Raw genomic sequence first — 24010 nt, 5'->3', positions numbered from 1 at the left:
AAAGGGTGATCCTCAGCTTCATTGGAGGGCTGGCCTCTGAGACTGATCACTAGTGAACACGTTAACTTCTTGGGCCCCTTGGAGGTGAACAGTCTGCAGCTGTCCAGGTGAGCTGGAGGGCAAGCCTGGGGGACAGCATCCCTGGGTGTCCTGTGGGAACAGTGTCTGCTTAGGCTCTCTTCAGCTGAGGGACAGGACAAGCCCTTGTGGAGAGTGTGCCTTGAGTTAGACATGGAATTCAGAGGGTAGAATTTGGGTAGTTGGGCCCAGAGTCCTGAACCTGCACTATGAGAGGGTGGGTAGCGCAAGCCCTGGCTGGGCAGACATAGCTCGCTCTTCAACGCTTAGGATCTTTACTCGTGCGCTGTGGCCCCAGGTTTACACGCTGTCATGGAGGTCCACCCTGGGAATGATGCTGAAGGACTCAGGTTCTGCGCCTGAGCTCCAGGCTGGATGTACAGGCTGAGCTGTGCCTGGCACCTCCTTACGTAGACTCTCTCAGTGAGAAGGCCGTCTCTCTCTCACCTTCCTCCCTCACTGCTCTTTCTTCCTAACCCAGGCCTCCTCCTCAGCCATTCCATCACACACTGCCACCCAGCTCTGAACTCTGACCACCAGATGACCCCAGGGACCTGCTGTCTGTGAGCACCTGTGTGCTGGCAAGAGCACAAGATCCACCTGGCCCAGTTCCCCTGCAGGTCACTTGGCACTGCTTGCCCAGGTCTGCTTGCCTTGACATTGCACAGACACTTGGCTCGTGGCCATTTCAGTTGATTCATATAACTAGATCATCATGCACTTTAAAAAAAAATTTTTTGCCGGGCGGTGGTGGCGCACGCCTTTAATCCCAGCACTCGAGAGGCAGAGGCAGGTGGATCTCTGGGAGTTCGAGGCCAGCCTGGTCTACAAGAGCTAGTTCCAGGACAGGCACCAAAGCTACAGAGAAACCCTGTCTCGAAAAAAAAAAAAAAAAAAAAAAAAATTTTCAGCAATAGGCCCTGAAAAAGTAGAACCCCAGCAGATAGAGTGGACTTGGGGTCAGGGCCTGCAAATTACTAGCTCTTTGACCCTGGGGTGAGTCCCATTGCCTCATTGAGCCTCTGTATCATCAGCTGAACAACCAGGAATGAAAGAAAACTGATGGGGAACTAACACCAGTGTGGGGGCTCTGAAGAGCAAGAAGACACTTGGAGGCCCTCCCTCCCAACAGGGTTACCTACAAACACAGCTCAAATCTGCTTAACCCTTAGAGAACATATGTGCTAACGTTACGGCTAGGACAGTAGCTGGGGAAACAGCGAGGTGGGTGCATGGGAGTAGAAGTGAGCATGTGTGGCCCAGAGAGGAAGGGGTAGGGGCTGGAGCAGATCTTCACTTGCTCAGTAGATTATTTAGTCCTGGAAGTAGTAAGCCATCATTTCACAGATTCAGCTGTCCAGCTAGAAACATTGCAAGGCCAGGGTTATGAAGCTGAGGAGCACTGGGGCAGGTACTCTAGGGTCTCTGTCCTCACTTCCTGAGCCAGTTTGGTGTTCATGGCCTGCCCATAGGTGGACTCCTAGCTCAAGTCACTGCCCAGTCGCCCCATAAGACTTTTTTCCAGAATTGTCTTGGCTGTTCTAGTCCTTTCTTTCCTTATAAACTTAACAGTCTAGCTGGACGTTGGTGTCTCACACCCAGCATTCCAGCACTTGCAAGGCTGAGGCAGAAGGATTGTTGTGGCTACAGTATGATACTGTCTCTGAGTTCTTCTCTGCTCCTGCCCCCTACAAGCAGCTTGTGGATGTCTACAAAGAAAAGAAAACGACTTGCTGGCATTTTTTATTAGAATTTCGTTGACTCAGTGGATCAGAAATTCTTTTTATTTCTTTTCTAGAATAACTCTTGTCTAATCCCCCCTACAAACAAACCTCTAGCAGGAAAGAGTGAACCCCAAGGTTATCAGGCTCAGGCCAGGCTTGTGGGGGCAGTGGGGGGGGGCGCCTCTGGCCCCCAGAGGTCACTATGCTTTCTCTCCTGTCCCAGCCAGCCTCCTTGTGGCTAACCCTGCTGGGACATCTGGGGTTTACCATGGAGGCAGTCATCCCCAGGGCCCCTGCTTACTGCAGAGGTTTTGCTGGAAAACTGGCCTGAAAAATGTGGTCTCTTGTCAGCTACCTTTGCTTCCTGAAGGCAAGCCCTCCCTGCTAGGCGCCTCCAGGCTCCACCTTGTAGAGGGTCTGTTGTAGTGGTTCCTAACCTGTGGGTCATGAACCCATTGGGGAAGGGGTGTCAAAGACCCTTTCACTGAGATCATATATCAGATATTTCCTTACAGTTCATAAATAGTAGCAGTAGTCATGAAGTAGCAGTTGAAATAATTTTATGGCTAGGTCACCACAACATAAGGAACTGTATTAAAGGGTCACAGCATTAGGAAGGTTGAGAACCATTGGTCTATGAAGTAGACCCTCCAATGAAGCTGAGGATCACCCTTTCTCCACAAAGAGACTGTGGCTATCTGCTCTGCTGGAATCCACAGGCCTCTGCTGGAGCCCCTTTCAGCCTCGAGTACAGGCTCGGGCCCCGAACACAGTAGTCTAGGGTCAAGGCCAAGGGTCTGGCTCCTGTTACTCTGGCTAAGACCCAAGCTTGCCTTCCTGGGTCAAGCCCTGTGCTCTCTGAAGGCATTCGAGACCTAAGGGTCTGCTTTTCTCTGGGAGCCGCAAAGGAAAGTGCAATTCCTTGCTAACCACTGCCCCTCATTCCCAAGTCAGACGAGCGGCACGGTATTCACGAAGCAGAACACGATCACAATGAGCTCAAGCTTGGTCCTTAGCTGTCAGGACAAAAGGACAGACGTCCAGTGCTCTAACACACACAACCTCTGCAAACCTAGCGAGTGAGCGGGGCCTTGAAGTAGGATAGGGGAGGCACAAAATACTATATCTGACACAGGAGTACACCATGCCGAATGCCTAAACAAGTAAGTCCCAACAGCTTCCCAGCACCTTTGGATTCTGGTCCTTGTTGGATGCTGTGTTAGGACTCAAATCCCCGGCTCTGCTCACTCTACCATTGAACTGTATTCCCCACCCCTGGATCCAACAGATCTCAGTGGTTTTCCCCTTGGAGTTAGTGATCCACATTAGGGGAGGACACTAGGCCGCTGCTCTGCCTTCCCCAGGGTGGAAAAGGTGGTCCCCAGTACGGTGTGTGTTTGACTCTTGAAGACAGTGATCCTGCCCTGCCCAGGCTAGGTGCCTTTAGTCTGGCAAATGCTTTTGCATGTCAGTCCCAGGGTCCTTGCACCAAGGTGTGTCTTGGTGACCACAAGGGCTACTCCAGACTACAGACTACAGGTACCCTGTCACTAGGCAATGGGATGGCTCTGGTTCTCTTCTCTCACCAAAGCTACAACCTGGAAACAGCATGCAGTATCCCATTTTCTGACTTAATTCTCAGGAGCAGGCTGGGAATTGGGAAGAATAAATTAAGAAAGGACTTGTTTAAGACCAGCGGTGAAGCTGACTCACCTGTGACCTGCAGTGGGCGTGTGTAGGAAGAGTGTGGGAGCTTTGCTGGGGTCTTCCCTTTCTGTTTGAAAAAAAAAAAAATCCTGTCTTATGTGTCACGATCTTCGGTGTTTTCAGAGTCGCTGAGATCTGGCCTCTCCAGCTGGGTGTGGTGTATAGGTGGGGTAACCGCAGTCAGGCAGGTGAAGTCACTTGGCTAAAACCTCCCAACTGAAAGGCAGTAGGACTGACTCTGGGCCCCTCCCTGCATCCTATCTCATGCATAGGGTAGGAACAGTGAGCTCATGCAGGCTTCTGTGTCACCAGTGAGAAAATGAAGCCGCCCTGCCTTCTGCCTAGTCCCCAAGTTGGACGTGATCCTGCCCCGCCCTCCTGACTTTCAGTGCTACTCCGCATAGGAACAAATCCAGATCCTGTTCCGCATCCTCTTGGTTGAGGTCAAGGGTGGACTAAAGGATGCAGCAGTCCTATAAAGAATCAGTCAGGCATCTGTAGGCCAGGGCAGCCTGCTGGGTGAGCACCACTTCTTCCCGCAGTGTTCTGTGGAGTAAGGAGCACTGGACTTTGCAGGCTTTTCCTTGTATTCCTGTTGCCTGACTTCTTTTTGGGGAGACCTGATCAAACAGATAAGGCACCAGTGACAACAGAGCAAGTGTTCAATCCTAGCCCAGCGTGCTGAACCTGCCCCTTTGTTGGACTTACTTAGATAAGAATGTGGGTGAGAGAGTACTTAAAGGAGCCTGGGTGACCCCACAACAATTGTGTCACTGACTAGGCCCACCCCAGCATGGTGGCCTCCCCATAGCTGCACAGATGAAGTTTCCCATCCACCTTCTGTGCTGTAGCACTATCAGGACTGTGTGCTGCTGGCCGGAGTATATCCAGCTGGGAGGGGACTCAGGAAGTGTTGTCTGGACTCTCAGGTGAGAGAATATTGACCCTCCCCATGAGGACCATCAACAGGTACCATCTTAAGGGCTTCTTGGGGGTAATCACAACTGCTCTGCTTAAGATATAATGGCTGTTATGAGAGACAGCATATCCACAATAGCTCCAACCATTTGGGCTTCAAGTAGCCCTTGTGCCAGCTCTCATCTGTGAGCCCTCTGCAAAATAAGCCCGCAACCTTATTTCTCTTCATCTTTGTCTTCGTCTTCCTCCTCCTCCTCTTCCTCCTTCTTTTTGTTTGTTTGTTAGCTTTTTGTTTGGGGGCTGTTCTGGAACTTGCTGTGTTTAGTCCTAGACCAGGCTGGTCTTGAACTCAGAGATCACCTGCCTCTGCCTCCCACATCCAGCCTTATTTCTCCTCTTAAATTTAAATATATGTGTGTATACACACACACACACACACACACACACACACACACACACACACTTACACACTCTCTTGCTTTGTTTTGGGGTTTTTGAGACATTTCGTAGCCTTAGCTTGTTCTTGCTATGTAATCACAGTGACCTCAGACTCCAAGAGTCCTCTTGTGTGAACTTACAGGTGTACCTGGATTTAAATTTAAATTGCTGTTCAAGTATACATACAATTTTTTTAATTGTAGAAAATACAGATTAATGGGCAACTTATCGCGTCTCTCAATACAAAAGGGCTGAGTATGTAGATTAGTGAGCTCTTACATAGCCAAGCTGTAGTTTGATCCCAGCACTGAAAAATAAAGAGAAGGACAGATTGACACATTTGTGCATATCCTATTGTTTTATAAATGTTTATATAGAATATTTTGATTATTGATACAGAAAAATAAATTTCCTATGATGCCTTAATACTTCTAAGTACTGATTTATTTGTTAGCCCTTGATTTTAATATATCTGCTGTTTCAGAGGAACTATGAATGTATAAATGCGTGTGTCTGGGGATCAAACTCTATACTATCCTGTTAGGTAAGAAGACTCTCACTGAACAACATCTCCAACCTGTTTTTCTTTCTTTTTTTTTTAAGATTTATTTTTATTTTATGTGATGAAGATTTTGCCTACATGTATATATGTATATACACCACATGCATGCAGTTCCAAAAAGGTCAGACGAGGACGTCAGATTCTCTTAGAACTGGAGTTACAACAGTTGTGGGTGCTGGGAACCAAGCCTGGGTCCTCTGTAAGAGTGGCAAGTGTTCTTATCCACTAATCCATCTCTTGTGCCTCTTTCTAATTCTTTTTTTTTAAGATTTATTTATTTTGTATATAATGTTCTGTCTGCATGTCTGCCTACACTCCAGATCTCATTACAGATGGTTATGAACCACCATGTGGTTGCTGGGAATTGAACTCAGGACCTCTGGAAGGAAAGTCAGTGCTCCTAACCTCTGAGCCATCTCTCCAGCCCTCTTTCTAATTCTTTAAATACCCGTTAGCTGTGGGCTTTCAGTGAGATGGGTAGAGAATTCAGCTAGTCAGTGAGAGAATGAGGGTGGGGTTCTGTATGGTGGTGCTCACTGGGCAGAGTCTGGTCCTTGGGTATGGTGTGCGCACCTGTAATCCTAGCACTCAGGGGGCTAAGGCAGAAGGTTGGGAGATTTCAAAGCCTGTAATTTGGGAAGACAGCTGTAGGCTGTCTCCTCCGCCTGGGAGTGACAGACACCACCACTGGCTCTTGTAAAGTTCCATTGCCTATCATGTAGCCACTTAATGTTCTGAAGGAAAGCCTTAAGCACCAGCGGCAGAAAACATCCCTTTGTTTCCTGTTTGCCGTGTCCATGTTCTGATCTCATCTTATATGTCACTTGTTCTGATTTTGGGGGGCCCTTTACAAGCGGCACTGTGATCACACCATCCTGAACTGGTCCCCTTCTCTGGAAGGGTGGTAGTCTGCCTCCCAGCTGTTGCTTCTATTGCTTCCAGACACATCTGTGGAGGACATTTTGTTTCACTTGCCACTGTGGGTTACTGTTTGAATAGTGACCTTCCTAGGGTGGGATCGTGGGTCAAGGGTTTTGATACTCTCAGTCAGCCTTGAGAGTACTATCTAAGATCTTTGCCTCTGCCTGTATTTCTGTGGTTCAGCAGGGTCTGTGGTCTCCAAGGCTTTGTTATTTATTTATATAGAGAGGGGTGTGAGGGGGCCTTGGAGCTGGGGGTGTCTCTGTACTTTAGAGATTAAAAACGAGAGCCTTGAAGCTAGAGAGATGGTGCAGCAGGTCAGAGCACTTGTTGCTTTTCCAGGTGACTGGAGTTCTGTCCCCAGCACTTAGGCCGAGAAACTCACAACCCTCTGTAACTTCTGCTCTCGGTGTCCAAGCGCCGTCCTCTGACTCCTGAAGACATCCTCACTTACATTACATACATTCACACGCACGTGCACACACACGCGCGCGCACACACACACACACACACTTTCAGCCGTGTGCGTGTGCACGCACATACATAAACACACACACGTTAATTTTTTTTTTTTTTTTTAACGAAAGCTTTCTGTGGTCAGAATTGCTGTGTTGTCTCTGGGCATTGCTGACCTCTGGAACCCTGCAGGCTCATCCTGGCTTTGCCATTCCTATTACCATTCCTATTACTTTCTATTATTGTGAGCAGAAATTTATCCTGTTTCTTACTGGCTTCTGAGGGGAATTGGATGATCAGGGGGACCAAGGTGGCCTACTGAGGGCAGCCTTGACCTGTAAGCTTGCCATGAGGATTGGCTGACCCCGTCTTGGCCTCTTTCTACAAGGGTCATGGCAGTGGGTAAGTGTGAAGTACCCTCAGGACCTGTGGGGAGAGAAGAGGGACTAATGCCCAACGGTAGGCAGAAAGCATGGATGCTTGTTTGCCAATGGTAAGATTGGATCAGGTACATAATCTCAAAGTTTCCTTTCATTTTTGAGTTTACAGTCTACAAAGAACATTGACCTTCTCTAACTGCTTCCTGACACATAGGAATTGTGAAAATAAAACACCCTGGGGTGTTTTAGGAGTGATTTCCCTTGAATCTCCAGGCTAGCCCCTGCAACTGACCTGAAGGAAGAGCTTGCCATGGTCACTGAGCCTGCCTCAGCACCATTCAGATCTTCTAGATACCGGGGGAGGAGATAGGAGAAGTAGATACAAATGCTGCCTGTTTTAGAAATGGACTCGATAGCTTGGACATTGCCCTGTGGCTTGGCCATAAAGATTTGTAGACATTACTTAGAAGTAGGCCATTGTGACCTAGCCACATTCCTACTTTGTATCTATGGGACACAGTGGCTTCTTAGCTTACTTCCTTCTGGTTGTACTCTTCTTTGGTTATTAAGTGCCTCTTAAAAAGTAAAGCTCTTCCCCAAGCACCCCATGAATTCCTTTCTCCTCCTGGAGGCAGCATAGGCTGAGTGCCAGAGCTTGTCGGGCAGAGCCTAAAGCCACATGGGTATAGCATGGCTGCCACTGTGAAGGGAGGGGAACACATGTAGGGCAAAGAGGAACTCAGAGAGGAGGTGGTTAGTGTCACCTTAGGGTAGGGACATTAGGGGAAGGAGCTAGAGACCAAGGGGGGTTGTTAAGGGAAACCTGAACCATGTGAAACTTAGGGAACTTAGACTTAGGGGAAGAACCAGAACCCCTGGACCAGAGAGAGTGGAGGGGCACTGGGGTGGCCTTTTTGTCTGTTTTGTCTGTAGGGAAATTATCAAGGCTCAGCTCAGGCACAGGCTGCCAAAGGAGAGGGGCCTTGTGGGAAGTTGAGTGCATGCGGCGCAGGGACGTTAGAAGCTCGGGGCTCACTGGTCTCTTGCTGTGCACCTCAGACCGACTGCTGTGGACCTTCCCTGCCATGGTCCACCATCCTGGACCAGCCTCACCTCACTCCTGCTGCCTCTTCCTTTCTTGTGTCCTGTAATCCGCTTACTTGGCTGGTTGTCTAAAGTAACCAGGTTACTGATTACTTCAGAAATTTTGGAAATTATAGAAAAGCAAGAATAGTTTTAAGAATCTCACACAGATGTAAGCATGTGATCCTGTGCATTTCCCATCCCACAGGCAGCCCTCCTTTGCAGCCGTCCTTCCCAGTGCTGATGGAATGATCGACCTCAGTACTGCAGCTGTCTGGGTACAGCTTTAGACATTGCTCTGAGGGATTCTTGCGTTTCAGCATTGGAATAGATTAAAGGAACACCAGGAAATACCCCCCCCCTCCCCCAGCTTCTAAGTTGAGAGTCACTTCTAGGGCTGGCAACTTAGCTCTCTCCATGGGTAGAGCATTGCTGGGTAGACACATCCTTCCCAGTAGGTCTATCTCTACACACCATTATCCCTTACACCATTGGCCAGTTTATAGCCTTCCTTTACTTTGCTCTTTGTGTGGTATGTCTTGGCATTCATTCTAAAAAGGCCATAGAGAGTGTCCTCATTGTTCCTTTGACCTTGTGACATTCTTCCATTGGTCCAGTGTGGGGATCTGAGGAAGCCTTAAGAGAATGTGTAAAGAGCCAGTGAAGCTCAGATTGTTGACATGGATGTGACCATGGCAAGGATCAAAGCCTCAGACTCATAGACATGGCAGAGCCTTCTCCAGGTGAGGCTGAGAGGGATAGCAAAGTTTTTCTCTGATCCCAACTGGGACTACAAATGTAGGCAGCTGTTACAAACTAGGAGCTGCAGCTCCCTCCTCCCTGGTGTCTACAGCAGCCCCACCTCACTAGCTCACTGCTCCCCACCAGCTGTGCGCAATGAGCACACAGGTTCTAGACTGTGCAGTGCGAGCATGCACAGTCCACCTTTCCCAGCTTTTCTGTGTCTGTCCTTCCTTCATTCCCTGATACCCCTAGTCAGGTCACACCCCGGTTATATGGGACATGGCAGCACAGAGCCAGGATTCATGTGACACACTTCCTCCCCTAGAAGCGGAGGTGGCTCCAGCAAGGGGCTCTAACAGGACTCTGGCTTCTTCTGTTCTTCTCCTCTGACCTGGCTCTCCCACACCATCACCCCACTTCCTGTGAACTCTTGCCCTGATAATTTGTCTCAGGAGTAGGAAGGATCCATGGAGCTGGACCCATCTCCTTTTCCTGTGCAGGCTCCAGTCCTGGGCAGCTTCATACCCAGATCCCAGCAGAAAGGGCTGTGGTGACCAGGAAGATAAGCCCGGCTCCTACTGGCCCAGTTTCTAGAGCTCACTAACTGGTAGCAAGCTGGTGGAGACTAGGCAAACGGGAGCCGCGCACGGGTAGAAAGGGGAAAGAGGCCCTAAGAGGCCCTTTGATTGTCCTCAGCTCCTAGGAAAGTGTCCCGGTGACCCTGCTACCCTGTGGGCAACACTAAGACCATTTTCTGTCTGCTGCATTCGCCAGCTGGGAGGGATACTAAGAGGCCTCAGCAGGCCAGGCCTGTGTGTGCTGGGTGGCCTGTTGCCAGCTGCATACAAGGCTTTGTCCCTTGTGCTGTGGGTTTCCTTTGTTTTTGTCCCGCCAGGTGGAGCTCTCAGGGCCAAAGAGCTTCTGAGCAGAAGCATGGAGATGAGATGTCTGTTCTAGAGGACCCTGCTGTAGTCAGTTAGGATGACTTCAGCCTTTCACACCCGACCTCTGGGCATCCACGTGGATACTAATGGTTTTCCATGTCTCAAAAGCATCAAAACCAAGATTTGGGCCCAGGTCACACTATTAAGATCCAGGACTAGACCCCCCCCCCCCCTTTCCCCAGCAGCTACTTATTCTATGGAGGGGCGAGGGAGTCAGAACCAGCAGTTGGCTCCCATGATCCCCAGAAGAATGGCCTCCCGGTGTGAGTGCAGGCAGCTCCGCATTTCCTGACCCACTAAGAAAGTGGTAGGTGGTGGCTCGCCTTGCTAATCTGGCTGGCATGTGGTCCCACCACACCCAGTCTTTAGAAAGAAGGCTGCTCAGCTGTCAAAGGAACTTGCTTTTGGAGAGCCTGGTCTGGCATTTTACCTGTTGTCCCTTTTCTGTCACCTACTCTGTTAATGTAATCTCCATTCCCCCCACCCCTTTGTGTGTGTGTGTGTGTGTGTGTGTGTGTGTGTGTGTGTGTGTCTTTCCTAGGGAGGACAGCATGCTTTCTTAACAAGTGTCCTAAAAAGTAGTTTATTAAAATGTAGTAGTTGTCTTCTATTTCCTGTCCCATGTAAGCCTCAGGACATTCAGGTACCATGCCCTTTGGACTAGCCTCTTGTATTATATTTTATTTGTTTGTTTGAGATATAATCTCACTTTGTAGCCCAGGCTAGCCTTGAACCCACAATCCATCCTCCTCTTACTAAGTCCTGGGATTATAGGTGAACAAGATCACACCTGCTTATATTTTAATTTTGCTTTGCTTTGCTCTACTTTGGCAGGGTGGGGGTTGTTCTGTTTAAGAAAGGGGTCTTGCTGTATTGCTGAGACTTGCTAGAATTCATCTTCCCACCTCAGCCTGCTAAATGTTGAGATTACAGGCCTGCACCTCCATGCCCACACTTCATTGCCTGTATTTCTGTTCCTCCTTGTTCTCAGTGAGCTGTGGGTGTTATGCACAGTAATTCTGGAGTCATCTGAGGTTCTGGATTGCTCCTTTTCCTCCGGAGAGAATTTATGTCCTTCTCACCAGCAGCTGCTCTAGCAGTTCCCTGACCCATCCTTTGGACACCGATGGAGTTCCAGTTCCATTGCACACCCTGCTGAGGGGAGACCCACCTGCCCTGGTGTCTTTCAGGTTGCTTCTAGCTCTGGCAGAGTCACGTGCTGCAGGTCCACCCATTCTTAGGATGGAGTCACAACGAAAAGCCCACCCAGGGCTTTGCCAGGGCCCTGCTCGTCCTTGGCCCCACTACATTCTTCTGTCTCCCACCTGAGATTGCAGCAGGAAGCTCATCTTTGCAGACCCCACTTAAGAGATGCCCGTGGCAGGCAGGCCCTTGTCCTGCAGTTCTTATCTCTGCCTGCAGCTCCTGCAATCCTGTCATCTTGGCGCTTCTCCAAGGCCAGTCAGTAGATGTTTAAACTGGGTCTCCAGTCAGGTTTGCTAAATTGTTTGTGGAAAAGGGAATTAAATCTTAGAAAAGTCTCCAGCACAACCCAGTGCTCCTTCCCCGAGACTCCTGCCCTGGGCAGTGGGCCAGGGCAGCTAGTCAGTCTGCCTAAAGAGGGCCTCTTCCTTTGCCCTCAGAGTGAGTCAGGTGAGGGCTTGAACCCAGCTTGATGGAGCCAGGCACACAGCACAGCCTCCATAGTCATTGACGTGGAATCCGAGGCCCCGAATGGGTCCTCTCACAGTGAAGGCCTAGATTGACTGCTCTCGAGTGGTGCACGTCCACACACTCAGGGCTTACTCCACGACTGGAGCTGGGAAGTAGGCACAGGGCTGCAGCTTTCTGCTGTGACTTTTCCCTCCCGTCCTGGGCTCCCCATCATCCCGGTGACCTCCTGAAGACCTGGGGCTGCAGATGGAGCTTCTTGCTGCAGACTCCCTTCTTCTGACTAATCATGGAACCTGGACCTAGTTGTGGGGTTTGGGGTTTTTGTTTCCTTCCTTTCAGTAATCCCTGCCATTTTCTTCCCACACCCAGTTTCTCTTCCTCTTTTTCCCCACCCCATAGTGAACTAAAGCCATGGTAGCAAATAGGCTCCGCTCTCTCACTGTGTGCCTCAGTGACCTGCTGCTTACCGCAGGCTTGAGCAGGCATAGGGAACAGAGACAGGGTACCCCTGCGAGTGTGGGACGGGCCATGTGGGTACTGGTACTCCCCAGGGCCTTGGCAGGAGGGAGGAAATGGTATGTTGGTATGTGAGCTGGGAGCAGGGCACAGGTGAAGCTCCAAGTTCACAGCGTTGTCCTTAGTTGTGTGACCACAGGTGTCATGCTCCTCACTGTAGAATGGCTTGCCCTTTCTGGGACCTAGGCAGAGGTCTCACAGTTGGAAGGCTGTCTGAAAACCCAGAACTTTCTGTGGGGCCAGAGTTCAAGGCCCCATAATAGAGTGGGGAAAACAGGCGTTAATTGTGCCTCTCTGGCCTAGGGGTCTGTCTGCTATCTACATCTCCCCATCACTAAGCTCAGAGGCCCCATTGGAATTCTCACCTTGCTGTCCTTTGGGGTAGCCAGGGCCCCCTCTTCCTAGGGACAGTACTCTGTATGTGATTGGGGTTTGATGAGCTGCTGAACTGGAAGGTGGCCTGCAGAGAGATAAAAGGCCTGGGTTTGGGCTCCTGCTGGGTGATTCTGACCCCTGAGACTCCATACCCCTAGGTTTGGGTTTCCCTAACTGCATTCAAAAGACCTTTCAGGGCATGAGCTTCGTAGGTCTCACCAGCATGCAGAGTGAACCATGGCTTCCCAGCCTTGTGTATGTTGTGCCTGTCCCCATGGCATTTGTGGGCCACTGTCATCAGGTGTGGAGGGGATCAACCTAGTGTCTTCTGCAGTCTGGTCCCATCCACTATAGCCTCAGGCCCAGAAGCCACCCCCGGAATCTTTGTCTATCATACTGCCTTTGTTTGTCGCACACACACACATATTTAGGTCACTCAGCCACACGCCCTTGGCCCAGTACACCCAAGACCCTTTCCACTAAAGGTGCTAGACTATGTGACATACCCTGGCTCCAGGACACGAAGGCTCTGCCAAAGATGACTGGGCTTGCATCGCTAGTGTGGAAGGCTCTCTCTTTTAGGAGTGACTCAACCCACGAGCTTTGGCATAGCCTTGTTCTCAGATGTGCAGTCACTGCTGTGTGACCTCAGGACAATGGCATAGTCTCTGACCCTTAGGCCCCATAACTGTCGAATGGTAATTTCAAAGAGTAATTCAGGAGATACTAGTGAATGTTCCTAGTCATCCTGGCCCCAGCTCCTGGAATATGGGGGGGGGGGGTGGCTGATGCTTAAGTTCTGTTCCTCCCTTCACTCGGCCCTCTCTAGATAAATAGGAGGAGCACTGGAACTTGTAAGCTGTGGGAAGCAAATGAGCAGCACCCACCCCACCCACTGCTGTACTGAAGGACTGCTGTGCTCCACTCTCACAGGGGTCTCAGGCTTCGCAACTATGTCCCGGAGGATGAGGACCTGAAGAGGAGGAGGGTCCCCCAGGCCAAACCAGTTGCAGGTACGTGGGCTGCCCTTTCCTCCCTATGTCTTGTCAACCTCAGAGAAGGGCTGCCTGTCCCGGAGACAGGGCTTCTGGGACACTCGCAAACCTCAGCGCCCACAAAGGGGCCATGAGGGCAGGAAAGAGGCCCCTTGCACTTCCCATCCTGGAGGGATGACGAGTAGAAGTGACCTGGGGTCCTTGGGCAGCATGGCAAGGTGGTGAGTCCTGTGCCCCTGGGGAGAGGAGCAGAATAAGAGACCCCAAAAGAAGCTGGTTAGACACTTGAACAGCCAGCAGCAGCACAAAGGCCAGCGAGGGGCTCAGCTCAGGTTTTGCCGCTGCCATAATGCAGGGTGAGAGCCTGGTCACAGCAGCAGAATCCTCCTTTGTCCTGAAGCCTCTGCTTGTGTCTGGTTGCTTTAAGACAGGCTCTCACGTGGAGCTCACAGATCCACCTCATCAGAAACTCAGACATTTTCATTTGTTTCTTGCTGGTCCACTTCTCACCTGGCAGAGCGGTGGCAGGGTGTGAGAGGGATGAGGAACTGCCCCTTCCCTCCGCCAGGAGGCCACCCAGGACTTCTGTCTGGCAGGAGAATGAAGGGACAGAAGGACATGTCCTTGGTGACAGGACTGAAGGAAACCCAGAGCCGGTGGTTGTTAGTGTTTCTGGCATCTGTCCTCAGGAGCCACCCAGAAGCATAATGACTTGGTGGAGGCAGGAGGTGCCTGTCAGTGAGTCCCCGAGGTGGGATGGGAAGAGAGGCCACCAGACCCTGGCCAGGAGGGACCCAGAGGAAACCCTTATAGCCTTCACTTTTAATGCCACACTTCCCGTGTACACAGGAACCTCCCATTCCACTGTTGGGAATATGAGTTCTGGACCTTGTCCATTTCAGCTGTAGGCCACTGCTGTCCCTTTCTGGGCCGTGAGGTCTGCCTTCAGCCTGGAAAACCAGGTCTCTTCCAGAGTTGGGACTGATTGGGGGCCTAGGAGAGAGGGAAGAGCAAGAAACTGGGGTTCTTCCCCCTCCCTGGGGCCATTTAGGCTGATCACTGCCGAACAGCAGTTCCTTTCCAGCAGATCTGTGTTGTTCTTGCACCCTCTAGTGGAAGAGAAGGTGAAGGAGCAACTAGAGGCTGCCAAGCCAGAGCCTGTCATTGAGGAAGTGGTGAGTACCTGGGTGGCCCCCTCCCTGGCTGTGTAGCTTCCTCCTCTAGATGTCTCTGTTCCCACCCTGCTTCCTTCCTTGCCTGTCTTCATTTTTCCACCTCTGTGCCCTGTCTCTCCACTCCCCTGAGGGTGGGCCTTGATCCTGATGAGTTGTCTCCTGTCTCCCTAGGATCTGGCTAACCTGGCACCCCGGAAACCTGATTGGTAAGTGTTATCCATGCAGGCTCTTTGGGGGATGGTGGTGCTTGTTGCATGTCATAGGTCCCTACTGGGAGGACAGCCAAGGACAGGCAAGGGGACAAGCAGTGCAGGCCTAGATCTGTACAAATCAGACATATGGGCTAAGTAGAGCATGACTGATGGCAGGGGGGAAGTGCCGCAGAGGGGCCCGCGATATGAACGCAGCTGTCCCTTCAAGCCTTCTGCAGGGCTGGAAACTCACCTGCTCTGGCGGCCCCATCTGAGCAGTGCATGCTTGTGCTCAGGAGAACACAGTGAAAATGGATGGACAAGCAGACATGGGTTTATGTCTCTGTTTTGACTGTAAAATAGGGTACCCAATCTCTTCAGGTCTAGAAGCCTGCAAGGTGTAGGTGGATTTTTCTTTGGGTTGCCCGCTCCCAAAAAATGACATGGAAGTTTATTATTAATTATGAAAGCTCGACCTTAGCTTAGGCTTCTTTCTTACTAGCTCTTATAATTTAGATTAACCCATTTCTACTAATCTATGTGTTCTCATGTGGCTCGTGATTTTTACATCTCCTCCTGCACGTCCTACTTCCTTTGTTCTTCTCCCTGAGACCTCTCTGTCCCCAGCAGTCCCGCCTAACCTCTTCCGGTCTAACTATTGGCCATTCAGCTCTTTGTGAAACCAGCCACAGTGACACATCTTCACACAGTGGAAAGGAACACTCTGCAATATTTCCACCTTTTTGTCTAAAAGAAAAGGTTTTAACTCAAGCATAATAAAACTATAAACAGTAAGAACAATTATCAGGTAAGAATTACATTTTAATTGTAATTAGTGTCCAATCCATTTGTATTTGGCAAATTCAGAGAAAACACTCCATTATCTATCCTCTCTTGATGAGTCCAAAGTTTTGTACCCAATTTACTTTCTGTCATGACTGAGGGACACTATAACTATCTGATAATCCCATCAAAGACCCAAGACCCCTAAATGATGACAAACATCCATAATCCACCAAATGACCAATAACAACCCACTCCAACTTTTGAGAAGGTGAGTGTTGTGTTCTCTAGACTGCTTCCTGTTGTCTGTGGGTGACAGCATCTTTAGGGAACATGAGAAAGTTGAGATAATGGTCAGGACCTGGGAAAACTAGCCATAACATTTGTTGTCCAGTCTCTGTGCAATGGGAAAGTGCAAGGCTTACCTGAAGTCCTGGCTGGAGTAGTCTGTGAGAGGCTGGACCATCTCAGCCAGCATCCTTCCCTGAAGTCCTGGCTGGAGTAGTCTGTGAGAGGCTGGACCATCTCAGCCAGCATCCTTGAAGCTATAGAACTCTGAGGAAACTGCAACAGAGGCACTCTGAGAAGTTGGTTCAGTTGGGCCACCCTTTTCTTGTTTTTTATTTGTTTTTTTGAGACAGGGTTTCTCTGTAGCTTTGGAGTCTGTCCTGGAACTAGCTCTTGTAGACCAGGCTGGCCTCGAATTCATAGAGATCCACCTGTCTCTGCCTCCCAAGTGCTGGGATTAAAGGCGTGCATCACCACTGCCCAGCGGGCCACCCCTTTTCATTGGTGTCTGGTCCCCTTGCTCTGAAAACACACAAACTTTCAAGCACATATCTGGGCCATCAGCTCAAAAATATGACCTAGAGACTTATTATTAATTATGGAAGCTTGGCCTTAGCCTAGGCTTGTTTTTAACTAGTCTTATAACTTAAATTAACCCATTTCTATTAACCTGCATGCTGTCACGTTTCTCCTGGCTTTAACCTCTCCTGCATGTCCTGTTTCCGATGTGCCTGGCTGGCGGCCCTGCCTTTCTTCTTCCCTGAGACCTCTCTGTCCCCAGAAGTCCACCTAGCCTCTTCCTGAATGGCTATTGGTCATTCAGCTCTTTATTAAACCAGTCACAGTGACACATCTTCACAAAGTGTAAAGGAACTTTCCATAACAGCAAGGCCCTCCAACTGAGCTGAGAAAGGGAGGGAGGTGCTGTAGACTGTAGCATGTGTCTCTGTGCCTTGGGCCAGCGGTCAACGCTGTTCTCTTTGCCTGCAGATTCATGTAGATACAGCACCTACTACAGCGCTTTAATTTGATGAAAGAGGCATGAGGTGTGTGTTGTAGGAACTGCAGAACCAGAGAACTCAGGCTGAATTCATGGGCACATCTGGAGGCCCCAGGCGTGGGAGGGTGGCTGTGGCAGCTGGCTCGGCAAGTTGCTCCCTGATGCTGACTTAGGGTACATAGCAGGCCGTTTTGTCTCAGCCCTCTACCTCAGCTGGGTTTGTAGTGCACATTCCCTTAGCTTAGTTATTAGCTCAGTGGACCCAGAAAGAATGGTGGCTCTTGAGGACCCAGAAGTGCAGAGAAGTCCATCTTCCCAGGGCAGCCCCTTAGACATCTGAGGATATAAATATTGAAGCGTTGCAGGAAGATCCCAGGGCCACACATGCAAGCCCTTAGCTTCCCAATTCCCCTCTTCCCTGTTCCAGGGATCTCAAGAGAGATGTGGCCAAGAAGCTGGAGAAGCTAGAAAAGCGGACCCAGAGAGCCATCGCAGAGCTGATCCGTAAGTGCTGGCCCGCGGGGTCCTGCCCCCAGGTGGTGACTTAGCACAGGGCCTCTTAACGCTTGTTCACTCCCCATTCAGGTGAACGCCTCAAAGGTCAAGAAGACAGCCTGGCTTCTGCAGTGGACGCCACCACTGGACAAGAGGCCTGTGACTCTGACTGAGGTGTTCTCCATGTCCCATCTGCCCAGCACCCATGTCCTGCGGGAAGATGGTCTTAGCCAGGGGTGGGTTTAGGCTGGCCAGCACTTCTGGGTCTCAAGAACTAAGCTAGCCCAGTCAAGTCTCAACCTCTTTGAGATGAGGCCAGCTCGTCCCCAGGGCATCCACCACTGTGAGTGTTTCAGAGCTAAGGTCTGTACATATGTGTGTATATTGAACTTTTTTTTTTTAACTTCTGGAAATAGAGACAAGTAAACTCCCATGTGGTAGAGGCCTGTCGTCATTTCCTGTTTGCTAGGTTCTCTGGGTTTGAACTCTTAGAATGCAGAGGTGATGCTCAATGTGCTTATTACCCCTGGGTTGGGCCAGCTTTGTTGAGGCTGGAGGTGTGGGTAGGGGCCAGGGCTGGCCTGCTGGCTCCAAGTCTCTAGTCAGAGTCAGCAATGGTCTTCTCAGAACTCTTGGGTCTTCTTAGGACCTCCCAGACCTCCCCCACACCGCCCTAAGCCTTGCAGTAATGTATAGGAACGCTGGAGAGACTCCCATAGAGGTCATCTGGACCCTCCCTGTGTGAGAGGGAAGAGGGTGGGCTCCCACAGATTTCCACATAGAACCACTGATGACTTGAGGCCACCACACTGCTTCCCCTGATTCTTCCCTGCTCCCAGCAGTGCAGCTCTTTCCTCTTCCAGTCAGAGCTCTAGGTCCCCTGACAGGAGTTCATTCTTTGTAATCCCCGCATTTAAGAGTCTGGGCAGGAGTTAAAAGACTGCCAGGGCTACACGGTGGGGCCCCAGCTTAGAAAAAAAGAGTCTGTGGGTGTGCACTTCCGTTGTCATTGTTGGCTTAGTGTGCACAAAGCCCTGGATTCACTGCGGTTACCACGTGAAGCAGGTGTACGTAACACCCTGCACTTGGATGGAGAGCAAGAGGATTGATTGGTTCAGTGTCATCCTCAGCTTCAGAGTGAGTACAGGGCCATCTGGACTATATGAGACTGTCTCAGAAGAGGGAGGAGGAAGAGGCAGTAGGATGGCTCCACAGGTAGAGGAACTTCCCACTGAACCTGATGACCCAGAATCCTATTATGGAGTTGATTCTCCTGCTAATCGTCCTCTGACATCTAAGCTTACAAGGGCATGCAGCTGCTGCTGGTGTGTGTGTGGGGGGGGGGGGGGGGAGATGTTCCAGAATGCATGGCACATACAAATCTCATTTTAAAAATTTTGGTTTATTGAGACTGGGTTTCTCTGTATAGCCTTGGCTATCCTGGTATTTGCTCTGTAGACCAGGCTGGCCTCCAACTCAGATCCACCTGCTTCTGCCTCCCAAGTACTGGGACTAAAGGTGTGTGCCACCATGTCCAACCCTCATTTTAAAAATGTGAAGTCTAGTACCCAAAAGAGTGGCCAATAATCCAGCAGTGGGTAGACTGGAATTCATCTTTTGGTGTTTTGCCTGCATCTATGCCTGGTTCCCATGGAAGCCAGAAGAGGGCAGCAGACCCTTGGAACTGGAGTTACAGGTTATAAGCAAGGGGAGATTTTTTTTTAATTTGTATTTATTTTTATTTTCTGTGCTTTGGTGTTTAGCCTGCATGTATGTTTTATGTGAGAGTGGAACGGGAGTTACAGACAGCAGCAAGCTACCATGTGGGTGCTGGGAATTGAACCCGGGCCTCTGGAAGAGCAATCAGTGTTCTTAACCGCTGATCATCTCTCCAGCCTTGCAAAGGGAGATGTATAGTCAAGGAAGCTGAAACAGTAGCCCTAAAATGAGTCTGTTTTATTATCAGAGAAATAAGGGGGCCCACACCCTATAACTCAACAAGAATTAGATGTAAAAACTAATTAGAAATCTTGAAAATTTTTCTCAGAATGGTATTACACACCTGTAATCCCAGGTCTCTTAGATTGAGGCAGGACATTGAGGCCAGTTTGGGCTGTAGGGAGATGGTGTCTCAGAAGAGAAAAGCCTTATGCCAGATTGAAAGAAAAGGGACCTGCAGAGCTCTGACGAGCACAGGATCTGCAAAGAGCGGCGGCAATGGCTGGAGTAACCAGCGCAATGGAGACTTGCAAGCACAGTGTACTTAGCTAGCTGGGGTGCTGGGTGTGCACACGGTCGTGGCGGATAATGAGACCGCTTCCAAAAGTTGCCTGTGTTTACTCTGACCCTAGTGTCCTGGTGAACTTTTCCATGTCTACACCAGGAGACAGGCCAGGAATGTTCACAGAAGCATACCACGTGCATGCACACTTGAAGCCATCAGGGATGTGAGTCCCTTTTGTGTGACCCCCCCCAGCCCCCTGCTTTACTTTCTCCTAGTGGCATCTGCGCTCACCTCAAGTCCCATCCACCACACTCTTTTACTTCTCGTTGGTCATTAATGTATCAGGGCTCCTGCAAGCTGCAGGGATGTCACGAGGCGAGGGTCATGAGGGTGATTTAAGCTAGGCACTTTGCCCATGACTGAAAGGAAGGCAACCGGCAGTGCTTGCTCCGGGATGTGGGAGAAACAGCAAATAAACCAGCATCTTTTGGAAAGATCAGTAAGGCTGACTGTTGAGCAAGACTGACAAGACATTTTAAGTACCAGGAATGAGAGTGTCATAATTCATAGGCATCAAAGTGCAAAAGTATATTATATACTTAAAAGTCTAACCAAGGGCTGGTGCGATGGTTCAGAGAGCAAAAGCACACAGAGGTGGAAGAACCGACTCCACAAAGTTGGCATCTGTCATGTGCACCCCCAGTGCACACACATGAGGTGAAGGCTTTTTTTTTTAAACATATGTTTCTTTTTTGCCTGCACATTTATCTCTGCACCACGTATGTGCCTGGTGCCTGACAAGGCCAGGAGAAGGTATCAGATCCACTGCCCCTAGAGTTACAGATGGTTGTGAGCCCCAATGTGGGTGCTGAAAATTGAACTGAGTCCTGTGAAAGAACAGCTTAACCACTAGCCATCTCTCCAGCCCCTAAGATTTATTTAAAAACAGAACAAAAGCCTTGTTTAGTGGCTTATACCAATAGTCTCATCACTCCGGAGGGAGGCTAAGGCAGAAAGATTGCTGTGAGTTCAAGGCCAGCCAGAACCGTACATGAGCTCTAAGTCAGCCTGAGCTAGTGTAAAACCTTGTCTCACGGGGAGAGTGGGGGGATAATGGAACCATTGAGTGCTCAGCAGCTGAAGGTGGTTGCCATCAATCCTGACAACCTAGCCTTACCCTGGGGACCCACATGGTAGAAGAGAACTGACTCCCTCCCAATAGTTTGTCCTCTGACTGCCACACACTCTCATGGCACACCAGAGCACTTACACACACACACACACACACACACTTCAAATTACAAAAGCTAAAGGCCACTTTTCCCAGATCCTCCAGTGCCCCACAAGAAGCTTCGCTGCGAAGAAGAAACAGAAAGGATGAGACTTCATGTCACCAGGGCTTGTAATTCCCCAGTTTCTCACATGGCCACTGGGTGGCAGCAGGAGACACCAGACTGGCTGCCTAAAGCATCTTCGCTCCGCCTGTTCTCCCTGTGGCCACCAACATAGCAGGACACGCCACCACATGAAGCACTCCTTTCTTTCCCATGGGCCTGTGTCCCCTGTTAAGTAGCTGGGTGTCAGAGATTATCTAGACTGGGATCCAGGTAATCTGAACCCAGAACAATGGTGACCATGTCCTGGGGAGGGCAGGTTCCAGGGACCAAGCAGGTCAGTCTAAGAAGTCTTCTGGTGTCCCTAACGACAAATTCAGCCCTGCCAGGCTCACCAATCTTGCTTCTCCTTGAGCTGGGGAGTCAACTTCATGTATGGTGTGTGTGTATGTGTGTGTGTTTGAGCCCTGGAGATAGGCACTTTCCGAAAACCTGACTGGGGAAGGGCATCTTGCCCGTGTACAGACTGACTTGGCATCCTCTCACCTTTGCTTGAACACACTGCTTACTGTTAACCCAGTGGAGCAGTGAGCTTGCCTACCAGATGGCTCTTAGTTGGCAGAACTAGGCAGTCCACAGAGTATGTGGGAGGACATGCTGGATCCTGGGCTATTCCTCTAGTCTCAGACCTGGCCTTGGGTTCACGCAGCTGTGGACAGACAGGGTATCCGAGCTGAGTTTCCTAGCCAGCCTGCCTCTTCCGTATGTATTTCTGGTTTTCTTTAAAAGTTCCCATTACTCAGGCCTTCAGTGGGCACCGAGACAGAAATAAACCCCGCAAGGCATCCCAGCCAGAAGCTGGGAATCCGATTCTCCCTCAAAGGGCGGAAGAGGCCCCTGTGCAGAGTATGCCAGACCACAATGGCCCACACACTCCACATGGCCATGAATATGCCCCCCCTCCATGCACACACACATGCATAGCCTTACATACATTTCCCACACACACTGGCTTCATACATGTACATATATAAGCCTCATGCACATGCAAGCATTCAGGTTTGCCTCACATAGAAGGACCCATACCTTTTGTAGGTTTGTCGTATGCACACATACACTCAGGCACACACTCCCTAAAAGCCTAACATCTAGTAGTGACCACACACTCTGGGTCCCAAACCCAGCCATTCTCAAGGTAATGATGGGCAAGAAAAGCAAGGCTGAAGAAGCTGAAGGAGGAGGCTGGCCCTGTGCAGCTTAGGAGGAGAGTGGCCTCATGGGAATCCTGGTCTAGGTCTGCCAGGGCTTCTGAATTTTTAAGAGAAGCTGGAAAGCTGAATTTTTATGTGAAATACCCTGATTTTTAAATGTTGGCTCAAGATGTTGAAAATACTGGGAGAGCCAAACCAAACATGTCTAAGAGCCAAATTCCACCCACAGGCGGCATTCGCAGACCACGGGTGTACACACAAACACACACACATACACAAAGATCACACGTACACAGACAGGCATACAAACAAAAAGTCACTGGTACAGTCTCCTAGATGCTCCAGAAGACACAGACATGTACGAAGACACACAGACAGATAGAAACATGATATAAATATACACTGGCACACATTCAAACACAGAGGTATACGTGCCAATAGAACCACAAGCAGACACAAGTACAAATAAATACACAAGTTTGCGCAGACCTCCAAATATACATAGACATCCGTGCACAATGCAGCCTTCTATCGTAGTGGTCTTGCTATGGCACACAGTGTAGCACCATGGCCTTTGGACAAAAACTACTGTGTGGTCCACACCATTACCCTTTGACTCAAATGCTGAAGAGTCTGGGTCAGGTTGACTTGGATGAACAAGTGCTTCATATGACTGGCAGAGGTGTTCTGGCAAAAGGCCTCCTCCGTCTGGTCTTTACAGGAAGTGATTGGATCCACAGGCATTGGTGAAGGGGTGGGTCTGGGCTGGCTGAGAACCCACCTCATGTCCCAGAACCTATCCTCCAGCCTGGCCTTAATGCTTCCCCTGCCTACATGACAGTGAAGTTGAAGCAGGAAGCTGTGAATGATTCCCCCTTGCATCCTGAAAGGTTGCCTCTTTGCCCATGGCAGGAAGATGAGAACCCTGTCCAGGTAGCTGAAGCTTAGCCTGGGGACAGACTTTCCTGGGGTCAGGAAAACTGAGCAGGGCCTGACCTCCAAGGAGCTGAGGCTCACAAAGGGTAGTAGGTGGCCCAGGGTAACACAGTATGCACACAGCCAGCCAGGGCCCAGGCCCCTGCTGGACTCCATAGCCCCTTTCCCCTCTGCCTCTCTTGGCCAGTGGGACCAGCCCTACCAAACCAAGGGTTATTTCGGTTTACTGGGGTAGCTTCAGGCTGGGATCGTTCTGTGATTGCCAAGAAGGCACCAAGGACAAGGAGGGAGCAGGACCCACCCTGGTTGTGCTGAAGTCACACCACAAGCCCCATATCCCTGTTCCCCAGAGCCAGTGACCGCTCAGGATCCTGGGTTAGGACTGTCGCTTCACAGATAGTCGGCAGGACTGAGTTCCTTCAGACCCCTGGACGGGGTCAATCCCTCTTGAACCTCCAGAGAACTCAGCACCCTCCCCTGGTCTATCCCTCTGTCACCTCCTTGGGGTGAGGACTGGAAACTGTGGACTACTATGGCCTGCCCACTGCAGCTTGCAGGCCAAGGGTGCGCAGCAATAGAATTTGTAGTCCCATGATTCCATTCTGAGCTGCAGCTATAGGCTTAACCCCACATGAGACTTCCCTCAGAGTGGACCTAACTCCTTTTTGTTGTTGTTTTGTTTTTCGAGACCAGGTTTCTCTGTAGCTTTGGAGCCTGTCCTGAAGTTAGCTCTTGTAGCCTTGAACTCCCAGAGATCCGCCTGCCTGTCTCCCGTGGGTGCGCCACCACTGCCCTGTAATTGCTCAGGATCTTAGCAATGCTCTCCCAGCTGGTGCTGAGGAGATGGGACCCACAGAG

General features: G+C 50.2%; 1 protein-coding gene across 1 annotated transcript in view; it reads left to right on the top strand.

The window, feature by feature from the left end:
* Positions 1-17880, top strand: part of Ccdc12 (coiled-coil domain containing 12) — a 57858-nt gene extending 39978 nt beyond the window's left edge. The window contains exons 4-8 of the mRNA XM_041677104.1: positions 13454-13533; positions 14629-14690; positions 14862-14896; positions 17380-17456; positions 17538-17880. Of these exons, the coding sequence (XP_041533038.1) occupies positions 13454-13533; positions 14629-14690; positions 14862-14896; positions 17380-17456; positions 17538-17620 (337 nt within the window). The 3' untranslated portion in view covers positions 17621-17880. The remainder of the gene's footprint in view (positions 1-13453; positions 13534-14628; positions 14691-14861; positions 14897-17379; positions 17457-17537) is intronic.
* Positions 17881-24010: the final 6130 nt, after the last annotated feature.

Source organism: Microtus oregoni, unplaced genomic scaffold (genome assembly GCF_018167655.1).
Source record: "Microtus oregoni isolate MIOR12 unplaced genomic scaffold, Mior012 000028F_ref0000031, whole genome shotgun sequence".
In the NCBI taxonomy this organism is placed as follows: Eukaryota; Metazoa; Chordata; class Mammalia; order Rodentia; family Cricetidae; genus Microtus; species Microtus oregoni.
Note: the sequence above shows the minus strand (reverse complement) of the source record. Positions and strands in the feature narration are given on the sequence as shown.